Below are 17,199 nucleotides of genomic sequence, written 5' to 3' on the forward strand. Positions count from 1 at the left end.
CCAAATCTCTCCCTCTGTCATCCTGTTCCTCTTGGTCTCCTAGCATTAAACTGAGTCCCCCTCATCTGGACATCTCCTAGCCATCTGTTAGTTGGCTGCTAATGTTTTCCCGTTTCCTCTTCCTTTGCCACTTCAGCTTTATATTTTCTCTTCTCTGTCCAACTTTTTAGTCCTAAAGGGAAACACTTTTCACCCAAACTGCTTCATCTCAAATCATCACCATAAGTCTTAACTTCTAAAAGGATTAATGAACTATAATGTTTGCCTTTTTCATTTTCCAAAACCCTTAGGTCATTTTTTCAAGAACAGATTTTCAAAAACGAATTCTGCAAAGGTGGAATCAAATGCTTCTGTCAGGAATCAGATGTAAGATCTTTGTTAGGAACATAAAAAAAAAAAAAACATTTCTAAAAATTATGGATTTCCAAAACTATTCAAATGGAAACATCTGCATGAAAAATATTCCAACATTTCATCCCATCCTGTCCCAACGAAGGCCTCACCTCACTGACTGAGTTCATAGGCTCCTTCCTGCTGAGTGTCATGTTAAGTGTGTTGTTCTGACTCAGCATGGGAGTCTTCATAAATACAAAGTCACTTCTACTTGAGATGGTGGAGTAGCAGGGCCTGTAGGTTCGTGCATATGGCTCCTGGGCGCCTCCTACAACCTCCATATATCGAATCGGTCCATCAGTGTTAAGCTGCAGGTGAAGGTCTTTGCTGGGCCTCTGATGGTAGCGGCTCGAACTGTGGCGACCGTAGCAGCAGCACTCAGAGTCCCCAAACCCTGGGCCGCGGTGTCGCAGGCAGCGTACCATAAGAACAAAAAACGTGATGAAGGACACTGCTGACACGCAGGCCAAAGAAATGATGAGATAAAAAGTGATATCCGGCATCCCAGTGCTGGGATAGAAGCGGTCAGGGGTTGCTGGAGGATTATTGGCTGTGCTCTTTTCATCCACAGTTACTGTAATGTTCACAGAGCTAGATTTTGGTGGGTCACCATTATCCTGGATAATGACTGTTATGTCATATGTTGACCCCTCTTCCTCCTCAGCCCACTTTCGGGTGGTTCGGAGCTCCCCAGTGTGGGCCCCAATGCGAAACATGCCGGCATTTGGTCCTGGGGCGATTGAGTAAAACAACCAGGCATTGTGCCCACTGTCTGCATCCACTCCGACCAGCTTGCTTACAACATGCCCAGGCCCAATAGACGGGGGCACCGTAAGCTGCAGTCTTTTGTCTTTAGGGAAGGAGGGATGAACAATCACTGGTGCATTGTCATTCACGTCCACCACAAACACATGCACAGTGACATTATTTGTCCGTGGGGGTACCCCGGCATCTTGGGCCTGCACCTCAATACGGAAAGCATTAAGCTGTTCGTGATCTAAGGAGCGCAAGCTGTGGATGTGCCCAGTCTCCGGGTTGATGTACACATAAGATGCTATGGGCGAGCCCTGCACCATGCTGGGGAGGATGGAGTAGGTGATGCGAGCGTTTTCGGCCAGGTCTGGGTCGGTGGCAGAGACGGCGGCGATGGGGGAGCTGGGGACGTTGTTCTCTGGAATGTCTACAGAGTAAGAGGCCTGAGAGAATATGGGAGCATTGTCATTTACATCAGAGAGCTTTACTGTAAAGGTGGTCTGCGATGACAGAGGAGGGGAGCCAGCATCAGTGGCTTTGATGACCACTGTGTACTCTGGGACAGTCTCTCGGTCCAGCTTGCCTGCAGTGGTGAGGCTGTAATGTGTGCCAGCAGCTGAGGTAAGTTTGAAGGGCAAACCTGGAGCAATGGTTAATGTGACCTTCCCATTTTCCCCTGAGTCTGGGTCCTTGGCACTTAGGAGCGCAATCACTGTCTCTGGTGGTGTGTCCTCTTTGATGGGACTTGTGAGTGACGTCAGCGTGACCTCTGGCGCGTTGTCGTTCACGTCAATAATGTTTACTATGACGTTACAAGAGCCTTCCATTGCAGGAGAGCCGTTGTCTCTGGCTTGGACTGTTATGTGGTATTCCGTGGCTTTCTCGTAATCCACATCACCTTTGACACGAACCTCTCCGCTTTTCGAATCCACGCTGAACAGCTGCTGAACGCGCTCCGCCGTGTATTTGCTGAACAGGAAGGTTATCTCTCCGTTTCTGCCAGAATCCGCGTCCGTCGCGTTTAATTTGGTTACTAAAGTGCCCGCCTCGACGTTTTCCAACAGATTCACTTTCATGACTTGCTCTCGGAAGACCGGCGCGTTGTCGTTTACGTCCAGAACTTTGATGAGCAGAAGCGTTGAGCCGGATTTCTCCGGCTGGCCCCCATCCACAGCTGTGAGCAGCAGGCGAAAGGAGGCCTGCGTCTCCCTGTCCAAAGGCTTGTCCACCACCAGCTCTGGAAACTTGCTGCCGTCGCTTTTAGTTTGCACATTCAGAACAAAGAAGTCGTTTGCTGCCAGATGATAGTCGCGCAAAGAGTTGGCGCCCACATCTGGATCGTGCGCGCTCTCCAGCCGGAACCGGGTCCCTGGCGCGGCCGCCTCTGACACCTCCAAAGAAATGTTGCGCGTGGAAAACTGCGGAGCATTGTCATTCACATCCAGCACTCTCACCTCCACGCGAAAACTATCCAGTGGGCGAGTCAGAAGAATTTGAAGATACAGCGAGCATGCTGAGCTCAGTTCGCACAGTTCTTCTCTGTCGATTTTTTCCTTGATTATCAACTCGCCTGTGTCCCGTTTCACCTCGAAGTACTGCACTGAAGACGGCTTGTCGGATGACACTTGTAAGTTCCTCTCAACAATCCCCTCAGGCGAGAGCCCCAAATCTTTGGCAATGTTTCCAACCACAGAGCCCGGACTTATTTCCTCTGACACCGAGTAGCTGACCAGAGCGGACGCAGAGGAGAAGCAGGCGAGGCAGAGGCAAAGCTTCCACAGCCTCCCTCCTCCGGAGCGCTTCCTCTGCCTGGAGTCCATTGTGCTGCGCTCCGAGGGAACTTTTTCACTACTTTGCCCGTAATGTTTCCATTGTCGCGCTAAAACAGGACTCGGTGTAAACACTTCCACTCTAAAAGCAAAGCGATGGGACTCTTGGGTGAGATCATGACGACAAAATCAAAACAAGAATAACGTTAAATATCAAAAAAGGAAGTTCCGAGTAGTTTCTGACTCCGCTAAAACTCTCTGCTGTCTCCCTCGCCCCAGTCTCCTCATGGGCGGGGAGAGCGCAGAAGCCGTCCCTTTCATTGGAAGCCAGGGCAGCACAGTCACACTGCTTCTACGCACGCGCGCACGCACACAAGAGGCTTTCACTCATTCCTCAACACAGACAAATAGAAACAAGCCTAACATTTTTTAAAGAAAAGTGGACTGTTCCAAACTTTTGAAACGTGTCAAACCAATCATTACATCACTATTTTACTGTATACAACTGGACAAAAAGCTCAATCACGTGACCTTCAGAGCTGCCATGGCCATTCAGAGAAAAAACAAAACATCTGCGTGAAGCGCTTGTCTCGTGAACCGAAGCTCTTTGTGGCCGCTTGAAGGCGCAGTTTCCAAACTTGCCTTGTATTTTGTTTCATTTTTGGAAAAACAAAATCTACGACTAGAAAAAAGGTTTTAAAAAGCAAAATAAACCATATGCAATGAAGGAGATTTGATGGTACAATTGTGTTACAGTTAAATCTAAATAAAAAAATTTTATACTTCAATTTTAACCAAATTTTAAACATTAACTTTTTTTTTTACAAAGAAGCAATTAAATAATTGTGATTATGAAAGCTTTGTACATCAGGCTATAACATTTTTGAAATGCTGGGATTTTATTCATCTAAGGCTGCGTGCCAAACTAACCTGCCACTAAAGCTTCTTAATAGCAGAACACACCTGATTCAGGTAATCAGCAATGACTGGGTTTTTACAAAAACCAGCAGGATGTTGGACTTCGAGGCCTGAAGTCTGACAATCCTGCAACTTTTCATAAAAATATAGGCTATTGTAAATTACTCAAGTTCAAAACAATGCACTAATTAATAAAATATAGATATACAATACTCTCTGCTGTTGGGCTGATAACTAATGATGAGGCTATTATAATAAAATACAAACGATTACTTTTAGAATGGAAAAAAACAACAAAACGTTTTCACGACATTTTTTTTTTTGTTATCAAAAAAATGCGCAAATTTCCTTTATTTCCAAACGAAAAAGAAGTGAGTTTTGGCCATATGCTTCTGCTCACCTGTTGACTCTCAAATGTCCAGGTGCTGTCAGGTAAAGAGGCATCCAGCACACTGATGACCTCCTTAAAGTCTGTGGTGCTGCTGGGTTTAATCAGAGTGAAATCACTGTACTCTGACATGGGAGACATGCAGGACCTGAAGGACTGACTCTGAGACATCATGTCTCCTCCCAGGACCTCCACGTACTTGATAGGTCCATCGGTGTTGAGCTGAATCTGCAGGTTTCTGTTGGGGTTCTTGTAATCATCCGAGTCGCTGCGTCTCATGCAGCAGCAGCTGCCGCTGCTTCTGCTGTTCCTCATGCATTTCACCGCTAAGATGACAAAAGTCAGCAGAGACAGCACGGACACCGAGGCCAGAGACAGAATCAAATAAAGGGTGATTCTGCCCGTTTTCTTGCTGGGCTCGGACGCTTTGTGGTGTCGCAGCTCTGAGATGGGCTCGTGGAGAGCGTCCTCCAGCAGGATGGACACCGTGACGGTGGCGGATTGGAGCGGCTCTCCGTCGTCTTTGATCTCTAGGATCAGCCTCTGAGAGGAGTCGTCCTGCTCGGACACAGCGCGTTTAGTCCTCACCTCTCCTGTGTACAGACTGACGGTGAACAGAGAGGCGTCTGTGGCCTCCGCCAGTCTGTAGGAGATCAAGGCGTTATGGCCGGAGTCAGCGTCCACCGCCGTCACCTTGGTAACCAGGTGACCCGCTTTGGCGGAGCGTGGCATCCTCTGATGAGAGAGGGAGCCCAGAGCAGCGGAGGAGGGGTAAATGACGGCGGGGGCGTTATCGTTCTGGTCCAGAATAAAGACGTGGACAGTAGCGTTGCTGCTGAGAGAAGGAGAGCCCTGGTCCTTTGCCTGAACGTGGATCTCAAACACCTTCAGCTTCTCATAGTCAAACGAGTGCATGCTGTAGATGCTGCCGTTCTCTGAGTTCATGTAAACATAGGAGGACACGGACACGTCCTGGACTTTCGAGTCCAGAATGGAGTAAGAGATCTTTGCGTTTTCCCCTGAATCCAGGTCAGACGCAGACACTGAGAACAGAATAGAACCCGGAACTCCGTTCTCCTTTAAATACACGTTATAAGACCTCTGCGTAAAAACTGGGGGATTGTCATTAACGTCAGTGACGCTGACAGATACGACTTTCTTATTAGACAAAGGAGGAGAACCCGAATCAACCGCCGTTATCTCGATGTTGTACTCTGGACAGCTCTCTCTGTCTAAAGCTGCGCTCGTAACTAACGCATAATTATTAGAGAAAGACGGTTTCAGGGTAAAGGGGGTTCCCTTTGAGAGCTGTAATGCTACTTTGCCGTTTTCACCCGAGTCAAGGTCTCGGGCACTAATCAAAGCAACCACCGATCCACTCGGTGCGTCCTCGCGGACAGGTTTGGGCTGAGATGTGAGAACAATTTCAGGAAGGTTGTCGTTAAAATCAATGATTTCCACCTGAACGCGGCAGTGGCCCTCCATTTGCGGACTTCCTTTATCTCTGGCAGTTACATCAATATCATAAGATTTTGTGATTTCATAGTCTAGCTGCCCTTTAAGTGTGATCTCACCTGTTAACGAGTTAATATCAAAGGTTGACAAGACAAATTCTGGTGTTCGGGAGCTGAACAGGAATTCAATCTCACCGTTCAAACCTTCGTCTGCGTCCGTTGCTTTTGGTTTGATAATTAAAACTCCTTTTGAACTATTTTCAATCACAGATACTTTATAAACCTTTTTCTCAAATAAAGGGAAGTTATCATTTATATCCAGGACGTTCACAGTTAATTGTGTTGTTCCGGATCTGGCCGGATTTCCTCCGTCTAAAGCTGTGAGTAATATTTTGTGAACAGATTTCCTCTCTCGATCTAAAGGCTTTTCTAAAACGAGCTCTGGGACGATCTTCCCGCCCTCAGCTTCTTTGACTTTTAAAGAAAAACACTCATTTTTACCGAGTGTGTAAGATTTGACTGAATTTGTTCCAACGTCGGGGTCTAATGCGCTCTCCAGAGGAAATAGTGTGCCTACAGCTGCCAATTCAGCTATATTCAGAAAGAATTCATTTAAATGGAAAGCTGGGGAATTATCATTAATATCTCGTATTTCAACTTCTATCCGATGCAACTGAAGCGGATCTTCAATAACGACTTGCAGAGGTAAAACACAGCTGGCGCTTTGTCCGCACAAAGCCTCTCTGTCTATTCTGTCGTTCACCAGCAGCTCTCCTCTGCCCGCATCCACGCTCAAAAACTGCTCACCAGCCTCGGAAGCGACGCGTAATTTACGCTCAAAAATCTCAGAGAGTCCCAAGCCCAGATCTTTAGCTACATTTCCGACCACCGAGCCTCTCTTCAGCTCCTCCTGGATGCTGTACCGAGTCTGTCCGTCTATTGTACTCCACAGGAGAAAGAAATGATGCCACCAAAGCGCCTGCCATCCCCAGGCTCGGTATCCTTCTCCTTTTGTCATCCCCGGTTAGAAATAAAACATTATTCCCATTCCACAAAAATAGTGATCATGGCGTGATAATCCTTATTCCAAAAGAAGGGCATATCCAGATCCGATTGTGCCGATGCATTGTCTAATTCTAAATTATAATAAAACCTTTAGCTCTATTGAGCATTTAGCGCTGTTGGTCTTTTCACAGCTTTGTGGTTGCTGGGGCTGCATGGAGGAGGGAGTAGATCTCTTTGTACAGCAATGAACGTGATTGGCGCACAGCTTCCATCTCTAATATCCAATGAGGGAGACACAGAGGAGCACATAAACCCTGCTGCAGTAAAAATTCCGAGCTGCCATACACATCCTGCTTATAATTTTTCCATAGCATTTTTTTAAGAAGATATATTTATTAAGAATTTATATTGTAAGCACAATAAAATGATCTTTGATTGTGAGATTTTAGCAACAAAATAAAACGTTTTGGAGGTGCAGGGTGTCTGGCATGAATTTAGTTACTGTTGCAAAAGTTTGGAAAATTATTAGATTAAAATAAGTATTGTGCTATTTTTAAATGTAGTTATTTATGTACTTTTTTGGTTATTATGTCATTGATGGTCTTGTACGAAACAATGTTGAAAAACCGTTTTTGAGCGACGATTTTAGCTCTCAGATTAGAAGGCGCTGTCCACCCCTCCGGTGCTGAACACACTTGCTCGAGAATGCCATCCCATTTACTAATATAAGGTCAAAAACAAAAGTGACCAACCTATCTCATTTAATGGTATAAAAAAGACATAAATTAACATTGAAAGTAAATTCTAACAACTGTAGAAAGACTTTGTCTTATTTTACTGTTGATTTCTGCTGAATTGACTACAGATTCAGTAAATAATTCGATAGAATTCAGTGCAGCTTAAGAAAAAATGAAGTGCACTTTTACATGCTCACCTGTTGACTCTCAAAGGTCCATGTGCTGTCAGGTAAAGAGGCATCCAGCACACTGATGACCTCCTTAAAGTCTGTGGTGCTGCTGGGTTTAATCAGAGTGAAATCACTGTACTCTGACATGGGAGACATGCAGGACCTGAAGGACTGACTCTGAGACATCATGTCTCCTCCCAGGACCTCCACGTACTTGATAGGTCCATCGGTGTTGAGCTGAATCTGCAGGTTTCTGTTGGGGTTCTTGTAATCATCCGAGTCGCTGCGTCTCATGCAGCAGCAGCTGCCGCTGCTTCTGCTGTTCCTCATGCATTTCACCGCTAAGATGACAAAAGTCAGCAGAGACAGCACGGACACCGAGGCCAGAGACAGAATCAAATAAAGGGTGATTCTGCCCGTTTTCTTGCTTGGCTCGGACGCTTTGTGGTGTCGCAGCTCTGAGATGGGCTCGTGGAGAGCGTCCTCCAGCAGGATGGACACCGTGACGGTGGCGGATTGGAGCGGCTCTCCGTCGTCTTTGATCTCTAGGATCAGCCTCTGAGAGGAGTCGTCCTGCTCGGACACAGCGCGTTTAGTCCTCACCTCTCCTGTGTACAGACTGACGGTGAACAGAGAGGCGTCTGTGGCCTCCGCCAGTCTGTAGGAGATCCAGGCGTTATGGCCCGAGTCAGCGTCCACCGCCGTCACCTTGGTAACCAGGTGACCCGCTTTGGCGGAGCGGGGCATCCTCTGATGAGAGAGGGAGCCCAGAGCAGCGGAGGAGGGGTAAATGACGGCGGGCGCGTTATCGTTCTGGTCCAGGATAAAGACGTGGACAGTAGCGTTGCTGCTGAGAGAAGGAGAGCCCTGGTCCTTTGCCTGAACGTGGATCTCAAACACCTTCAGCTTCTCATAGTCAAACGAGTGCATGCTGTAGATGCTGCCGTTCTCTGAGTTCATGTAAACATAGGAGGACACGGACACGTCCTGGACTTTCGAGTCCAGAATGGAGTAAGAGATCTTTGAGTTTTCCCCTGAATCCAGGTCAGATGCGGATACTGAGAACAGAATAGAACCCGGAACTCCGTTCTCCTTTAAATACACGTTATAAGACCGCTGCGTAAAAACCGGAGGATTGTCATTAACATCAGTGACGCTCACGGTGATCATTTTTACGCTGGAAAGCGGAGGAGAGCCCGAATCTATTGCTGTTATTTCCACGTTATATTCTGAAAATGTCTCCCTGTCTAAAGCACCGTTTGTTATAAGAGCATAGTTATTAGAAAAAGAAGGCTTAAGTGCAAAAGGAGACCCGTTAGTGATTTTTAGCTTTACTTTGCCATTATTACCAGAGTCTTGGTCTCTTGCATTAATTAAAGCCACAACTGTGCCTTTTGGTGAATCTTCCTGCACTGGATTTGGTTTCGAAGTTATTACAATTTCTGGCACATTATCATTAATATCCATCACCATAATTTGAACTCGACAGTGGCCCTCCATTTGAGGAACTCCTTTGTCTCTGGCAGTTATCCGTATTTCATAAATTGCGCCTTTTTCATAATCTAAAGGTTCCAATAATGAAATATCCCCCTTTTCTTGATTTATTTTAAAGACAGACTGCAGTGACTGCGGAGTGTGTTCCGCGAATACATATTCAATCTCGCCGTTTACACCGTCATCTGCGTCCGTGGCTTCAACTCTGAGGAGCACAGAACCAACGACGCCGTTTTCGGGAACTGTCACGTTATAGAAAGGCATTTTGAACACGGGAACATTATCATTGATGTCCATCACGCTTACAGTAATTTTTGCGGTTCCAGTTTTAACAGGATTACCTCCGTCTGAAGCAATCAGTAATAAATGATGGACACTCTGTTTTTCTCTATCGAGGGGTTTGTCTAAAACCAGTTCAGGAACCTGGCGGTCACCTGACAACTCTTTCATTTTCAGGCTAAAACACTCGTTTTTACTCAGTGTGTATATTTTAACTGAATTACTGCCAACGTCCAAATCCTCTGCTGGGTCTAAAGGAAACCGTACTCCCGTGGCTGTGGATTCAGCTATCTTTAAAAATCGCTCTTCTGTTAAAAAAACTGGACTATTATCATTAATGTCTTTTATTTCCACCTCGATTCTGTGCAGCTGCAAGGGATTCTCTGTCACAATTTGCAGAGGTAAAACACAGCTGGCGCTTTGTCCGCACAAAGCCTCTCTGTCTATTCTGTCGTTCACCAGCAGCTCTCCTCTCCCCGCATCCACGCTGAAATACTGCTCACCGGCCTCGGAGGCGACGCGTAATTTCCGATCAAAAATCTCAGAGAGTCCCAAGCCCAGATCTTTGGCTACATTTCCAACCACCGATCCCTGTTTAAGTTCCTCGGGGATGCTGTACCGAGTCTGTCCGTTTGTTGTACTCCACAAAAGGAAGAAATGATGCCACCACAGAGCCTGCCATCTCCATTCACGGTACCCCATTCTCTTTTGTGTTCCCCGGTTGCAGCCCGGCCTGTCAAAATATTGGTTTCCTAATAAAAGTAGGAACCATGATAAACGATTCAAAATACATACTAAGAAAGAGATAATCCTGGTGGAACTGCTGTAAAATAAGCAGTAAAAATCGAAATCCAAAAGCCATCGAGAACGCGCATTTCTCCCCGCCAGCGCACGAACGCACTGAGGGATGCTTTGCTGGAAACGAAGGGGGATGGAGTTGATCTCTTTGTACAAAGCTGTCATCTATTGGACTACATCATCATACAGGACTGTCCAATCACAAGAAGCCTGAGCTGCTCATGAAGCTGCTCTGCTCTCACACTGAAACACCGAGGGAGTGAGAGCGCAACCAAACGGTGTATTAAAGTAACATGTAAAACACATCTACTTCACATGTTAAATCAAAATGAGGCTGCAGTTTCAACAAACATAATTTTGTAAACGGATGAAATTATTGTGGCAATTTGAAAAAATAAATAATTTAAACAAAAGTAAAAAATTGGTTCAACAGTTCAGCTTTAAAACATGTTTCTTGATGTAAAGAAATCATGTAGATAAAATGTCAATATAAAACATTGTCTGTGTAAAGTAAGACTTTAGAATGCGTCATATTTTAAACTGTATGTTTAAAAAACAAAACGTCAAACTAAAAGTAACCCCCCCCCCCTGCGGATGTTAAATTTAAGTGATCTTAAAGCGAAAAGCAAAAAATAAATTCACAAAGAACTTTAGATATATTTCTCTCTATTTTTAATTTGATTTTATATTAGTTGGTTCCAAAACAAAATCCGGACTTTAAATTACAAAAAAGAAAAAAGAAAAAAGAAAATCCGGTATTTCGGAGACAACAAACAGCATTCCCTATGAGTAAGTGTTGTTGTTGTTTTTTAAGGAATGAACAAAAAATAACTGACGTAGTAGAGTTACAGTTGTCACAATCATTTCAAATCATCCTGGCCCATTAATTGCGTATTTATTGCTCACCTGCTGACTCTCAAAGGTCCAGGTGCTGTCAGGTAAAGAGGCATCCAGCACACTGATGACCTCCTTAAAGTCTGTGGTGCTGCTGGGTTTAATCAGAGTGAAATCACTGTACTCTGACATGGGAGACATGCAGGACCTAAAGGACTGACTCTGAGACATCATGTCTCCTCCCAGGACCTCCACGTACTTGATAGGTCCATCGGTGTTGAGCTGAATCTGCAGGTTTCTGTTGGGGTTCTTGTAATCATCCGAGTCGCTGCGTCTCATGCAGCAGCAGCTGCCGCTGCTTCTGCTGTTCCTCATGCATTTCACCGCTAAGATGACAAAAGTCAGCAGAGACAGCACGGACACCGAGGCCAGAGACAGAATCAAATAAAGGGTGATTCTGCCCGTTTTCTTGCTGGGCTCGGACGCTTTGTGGTGTCGCAGCTCTGAGATGGGCTCGTGGAGAGCGTCCTCCAGCAGGATGGACACCGTGACGGTGGCGGATTGGAGCGGCTCTCCGTCGTCTTTGATCTCTAGGATCAGCCTCTGAGAGGAGTCGTCCTGCTCGGACACAGCGCGTTTAGTCCTCACTTCTCCTGTGTACAGACTGACGGTGAACAGAGAGGCGTCTGTGGCCTCCGCCAGTCTGTAGGAGATCCAGGCGTTATGGCCCGAGTCAGCGTCCACCGCCGTCACCTTGGTAACCAGGTGACCCGCTTTGGCGGAGCGGGGCATCCTCTGATGAGAGAGGGAGCCCAGAGCAGCGGAGGAGGGGTAAATGACGGCGGGGGCGTTATCGTTCTGGTCCAGAATAAAGACGTGGACAGTAGCGTTGCTGCTGAGAGAAGGAGAGCCCTGGTCCTTTGCCTGAACGTGGATCTCAAACACCTTCAGCTTCTCATAGTCAAACGAGTGCATGCTGTAGATGCTGCCGTTCTCTGAGTTCATGTAAACATAGGAGGACACGGACACGTCCTGGACTTTCGAGTCCAGAATGGAGTAAGAGATCTTTGCGTTTTCACTTGAATCCAGGTCAGACGCAGACACTGAGAACAGAATAGAACCCGGAACTCCGTTCTCCTTTAAATACACGTTATAAGACCGCTGCGTAAAAACTGGAGGGTTGTCATTCACGTCAGTAATAGTAACACTGATCATCTTTTTGTTTGAAAGAGGTGGAGAACCTAAATCCGTGGCTGTTATTTCAACACTATATTCAGAAAACGTTTCTCTATCTAAAGCACGGCTTGTAATCAAAGCATAATTATCAGAAAACGATGCTTTTAATTTAAACGGAGAACTTTTAGGAACCTGTAACGTCACTTTGCCATTGTCTCCCGAGTCAAGGTCTCGTGCACTGATCAAAGCAACAACCGTGCCACTTGGCGCGTTCTCGGGTACGGAGTTCGGTTGGGATGTCAGAAATATATACGGCGCGTTATCGTTCACGTCCAACACTTCAATATGGACGGAACAATGTCCCTCCATTTTCGGAGTTCCTTTGTCAGTTGCTGAAACGTCTATTTCATAGGAAGACGTTGTTTCAAAATCTAAATTCCCGATCAGACGTATTTCCCCCGAATCTTTATTAATACCAAACACTGACAAGACGGCATCTGGTGTCTGTGGTCCAAACGAATACTCCACCTCCCCATTAACACCATCATCTGAATCCTTAGCTGCCAATTTTAGGACTATTGAACTCTTTTCGCTATTTTCACTTAAAGTAACTTTGTAAACATTTTTTTCAAATACTGGAAAATTATCGTTATTGTCTAATACATAAATATTTATCTGAGAAATTCCAGATTTATTCGGGTTTCCTCCGTCTACTGCTGTTATTGTAAGCTGGTGTGTCGGCATTTTTTCCCTGTCCAGAGTCTTTGAAAGAACTAATTCCGGATTTTTTCTTCCACCTGCCATATCTTTAACATTTAGACTAAAATAGTCATCTTTGCTCAGTGTGTAGGACCTGACTGAATTCACTCCAACATCCAGATCTAGCGCGGTGTCCAAAGGAAAACGCGTTCCTGCCGCTGTGGACTCAGCTATTTGTAAGTTTTTCTCTGATGACGGAAATACCGGAGAGTTGTCATTAATATCTATTATTTCCACTTCTACTTTGAATAACTGTAGTGGTTTATCAATTACTACCTGCAAAGTCAACACGCAGCTGGCGCTTTGTCGGCATAAAGCCTCTCTGTCTATTCTGTCGTTCACCAGCAGCTCTCCTCTCCCCGCATCCACGCTGAAATACTGCTCACCCGACTCAGAGGCGACGCGTAGCGCACGCTCAGAAATCTCGGTTAACGTCAATCCCAGATCTTTCGCGAGGTTTCCAACCACAGATCCGTGTTTTACTTCCTCTGGGATGCTGTACCGAGTCTGTGCGTCTATTGTACTCCACAGGAGAAAGAAATGATGCCACCAGAAAGCCTGCCATCCCCAGGCTCGGTATCCTATTGTCTTTGTCATCCCAGTGCCGCTACAATTATTATCCAGCAAGGCAATCACATTGATATTTCCCATCCATAGTCACGAAGCATTCTTTCAAAATAAAATCCAGAGTCCGGTCATGTTAAATGGGTTTCCCCTTTGTGTTCTCTGTAAATGTATGAAGATCATCGCTTCTCCTCATCCAGCTCTATGCAGTTGAAGCATTTGTGAGGCAGGGGCTGCATGAAGGGGGAGGGACTAGATCTCTTTGTACAGATCTGCTTCTTATTGGTGCACAAAAATCACCCCTCACATCCACTGATGGAGGGGAGAGAGCGCTTTGAAAGGAATGCATTTAAAAAGAATAATGCATTAAAAAACATTTAAAAAGCAATTATTATTGTGAGTTTTAATATCGTTTTTTATTATCTTGGTACAAACATCTATTATAATTAAAACTAGCTCACTGCTTCCAATCTTTGTTTTATTAGGTGTAGAATGTTGCAGAGATCGACAGCTGTGTGAGTTGCTGCGGCTGATATGTTGGGTTGTCGCTGTCCATGTAAATGGTGCTGAAAATCTTGTAGTCAAAATTAGATTTCAAAACACGTCGGCTATAGGGAGCAATGCATTTTTTCTCTTTAATGTAAAAAGGCTAGAAATAGACAGAATAGTGTTTAATGTAGAAAAATAATGTATACGTCTGTTTTTCAACAAGAAAAAAAGTACAAATCTTGAATAATTGGTCACCTAATTAGTTTACTATATTATCTTAATACTAATATGCAGGACATCAGAAACAAATCCACCCCCCCCCCAAAAAAAAAAAAAAAACGTCTGAGACAAGGGCTATATAAAAGTGTTGTCTTACAATTAAAAAATAGATTAACACATACAAAACCGTTAGAATTAAGCTTTATGAGTTTTACTCGATAAGCTATTTTTTACAACTCGCTGCTCACCTGTTGACTCTCAAATGTCCAGGTGCTGTCAGGTAAAGAGGCATCCAGCACACTGATGACCTCCTTAAAGTCTGTGGTGCTGCTGGGTTTAATCAGAGTGAAATCACTGTACTCTGACATGGGAGACATGCAGGACCTGAAGGACTGACTCTGAGACATCATGTCTCCTCCCAGGACCTCCACGTACTTGATAGGTCCATCGGTGTTGAGCTGAATCTGCAGGTTTCTGTTGGGGTTCTTGTAATCATCCGAGTCGCTGCGTCTCATGCAGCAGCAGCTGCCGCTGCTTCTGCTGTTCCTCATGCATTTCACCGCTAAGATGACAAAAGTCAGCAGAGACAGCACGGACACCGAGGCCAGAGACAGAATCAAATAAAGGGTGATTCTGCCCGTTTTCTTGCTGGGCTCGGACGCTTTGTGGTGTCGCAGCTCTGAGATGGGCTCGTGGAGAGCGTCCTCCAGCAGGATGGACACCGTGACGGTGGCGGATTGGAGCGGCTCTCCGTCGTCTTTGATCTCTAGGATCAGCCTCTGAGAGGAGTCGTCCTGCTCGGACACAGCGCGTTTAGTCCTCACTTCTCCTGTGTACAGACTGACGGTGAACAGAGAGGCGTCTGTGGCCTCCGCCAGTCTGTAGGAGATCCAGGCGTTATGGCCCGAGTCAGCGTCCACCGCCGTCACCTTGGTAACCAGGTGACCCGCTTTGGCGGAGCGGGGCATCCTCTGATGAGAGAGGGAGCCCAGAGCAGCGGAGGAGGGGTAAATGACGGCGGGGGCGTTATCGTTCTGGTCCAGAATAAAGACGTGGACAGTAGCGTTGCTGCTGAGAGAAGGAGAGCCCTGGTCCTTTGCCTGAACGTGGATCTCAAACACCTTCAGCTTCTCATAGTCAAACGAGTGCATGCTGTAGATGCTGCCGTTCTCTGAGTTCATGTAAACATAGGAGGACACGGACACGTCCTGGACTTTCGAGTCCAGAATGGAGTAAGAGATCTTTGCGTTTTCACCTGAATCCAGGTCAGACGCGGATACTGAGAACAGAATAGAACCCGGAACTCCGTTCTCCTTTAAATACACGTTATAAGACCGCTGCGTAAAAACTGGAGGATTGTCATTAACGTCAGTGACGCTGACAGATACAATTCTTTTACAAGACAGCGGGGGAGATCCAGAGTCAGTAGCGGTTATTTCCACATGATAATCTGATATTTTTTCTCTGTCTAAAGGACCACTAGTTATTAGTGCATAATTATTAAAAAACGATGACTTTAATTTAAAAGGAGAACCTTTTGATATTTGTAAATGCACTTTACTGTTATTACCGGAGTCTGCATCGCGCACATTAAGTAACGCCACCACAGTGCCTCCCGGTGCGTCCTCGCGCACTGGCTGTGGTTCAGAAGTCAGAACGATTTCTGGTTTATTGTCATTTACGTCAACAACATCTATCTGGAGGCGGCAGTGACTTTGCATTTCCGGACTCCCTTTATCTTTTGCAGTTATCTCAAATTTGTAGGACGTCTCTCTTTCGTAATCTAAATCGCCTTTTAAAATAATTTCTCCGCTTAGAGTTTTAATCTCAAATAATGTTAACACGGAATCAGGTGTCCGCGCGCCGAAAGAAAACCGAATTTCTCCATTTGATCCCTCATCGGCGTCACTCGCAGCTATTTTGATTACAAACGAACCTTTTGCCGTATTTTCAAGTAAAGAAACGCGATATGAACTCTTTTCAAACACTGGGAAGTTATCATTGTTATCAAGCACAGTTACAGTTATTGTAGAGGTACCGGATTTCATGGGGTTTCCTCCATCTAACGCAGTGAGACGGAGCTGATGAACAGCTTTTATTTCTCGATCAAGCGGCTTCTCCAACACCAACTCTGGGACTGTTTTTCCGTCTTCGACCTCTTTCATTTTTAACACAAAGAAGTCATTCTTTGTCAAAGTGTAGGATTTTACTGAATTTCCACCAACATCCGAGTCCTCTGCGCTCTCTAATGGAAATCGAGTTCCCACAGCAGCCGATTCGGAAATATTTAAAAACAATTCCTCAGTATAGAATTTAGGAGGATTGTCATTAATATCTTGAATTTCAACCTCAAGGCGATGTAAACTCAGAGGTTTTTCAAGAACTAACTGTAAAGGCAACACACAGCTGGCGCTTTGTCCGCATAAAGCCTCTCTGTCTATTCTGTCGTTCACCAGCAGCTCTCCTCTCCCCGCATCCACGCTAAAATATTGCTCACCAGACTCAGCAGCAACGCGTAGCGCACGCTCAGAAATCTCGGTTAACGTCAATCCCAGATCTTTCGCGAGGTTTCCAACCACCGATCCGTGTTTTACTTCCTCTGGGATGCTGTATCGAGTCTGTGCATCTATTGTACTCCACAGGAGAAAGAAATGATGCCACCAGAAAGCCTGCCATCCCCAGGCTCGGTATCCTATTGTCTTTGTCATCCCAGTGCCGCTACAATTACTATCCAGCAAGGCAATCACATTGATATTTCCCATCCATAGTCACGAAGCATTCTTTCAAAATAAAATCCAGAGTCCGGTCATGTTAAATGGGTTTCCCCTTTGTGTTCTCTGTAAATGTATGAAGATCATCGCATCTCCTCATCCAGCTCTTTGCAGTTGAAGCATTTGTGAGGCAGGGGCTGCATGAAGGGGGAGGGACTAGATCTCTTTGTAAGCTCTGCTTCTCATTGGTGCACAAAAATCATCCCTCACATCCACTGAGCGAGGAGAT

General features: G+C 45.5%; 2 protein-coding genes across 23 annotated transcripts in view; both read right to left on the reverse strand.

Annotated features, from left to right (window-relative positions):
• LOC101169865 (protocadherin gamma-C5) overlaps positions 1–17,199 on the reverse strand; it is a 62,459-nt gene that overhangs the window by 10,261 nt on the left and 34,999 nt on the right. For 4 of the 22 annotated variants that reach the window (XM_023959133.1, XM_023959132.1, XM_023959131.1 and 1 more), the window contains exon 1: positions 7,615–10,338. The exons of 10 other annotated variants lie outside the window; for them this stretch is intronic. In XM_023959133.1, coding sequence (XP_023814901.1) covers positions 7,615–10,323 — 2,709 coding nt within the window. In that variant the 5' untranslated portion in view covers positions 10,324–10,338. Of the gene's footprint in view, positions 1–503; positions 3,209–4,233; positions 6,907–7,614; positions 10,339–11,064; positions 13,692–17,199 lie in introns of those variants that run through there. 8 more of the 22 variants (XM_023959134.1, XM_023959138.1, XM_023959135.1 and 5 more) reach the window with 8 other exon arrangements.
• On the reverse strand, positions 14,415–17,171 carry LOC101173604 (protocadherin gamma-C5-like). The gene has a single exon (XM_020700377.2). The coding sequence runs from the start codon at positions 16,959–16,961 to the stop codon at positions 14,430–14,432; it is 2,532 nt and encodes an 843-aa protein (XP_020556036.2). The 5' UTR covers positions 16,962–17,171; the 3' UTR covers positions 14,415–14,429.

Source organism: Oryzias latipes, chromosome 10 (genome assembly GCF_002234675.1).
Source record: "Oryzias latipes chromosome 10, ASM223467v1".
NCBI classification, from domain to species: domain Eukaryota; kingdom Metazoa; phylum Chordata; class Actinopteri; order Beloniformes; family Adrianichthyidae; genus Oryzias; species Oryzias latipes.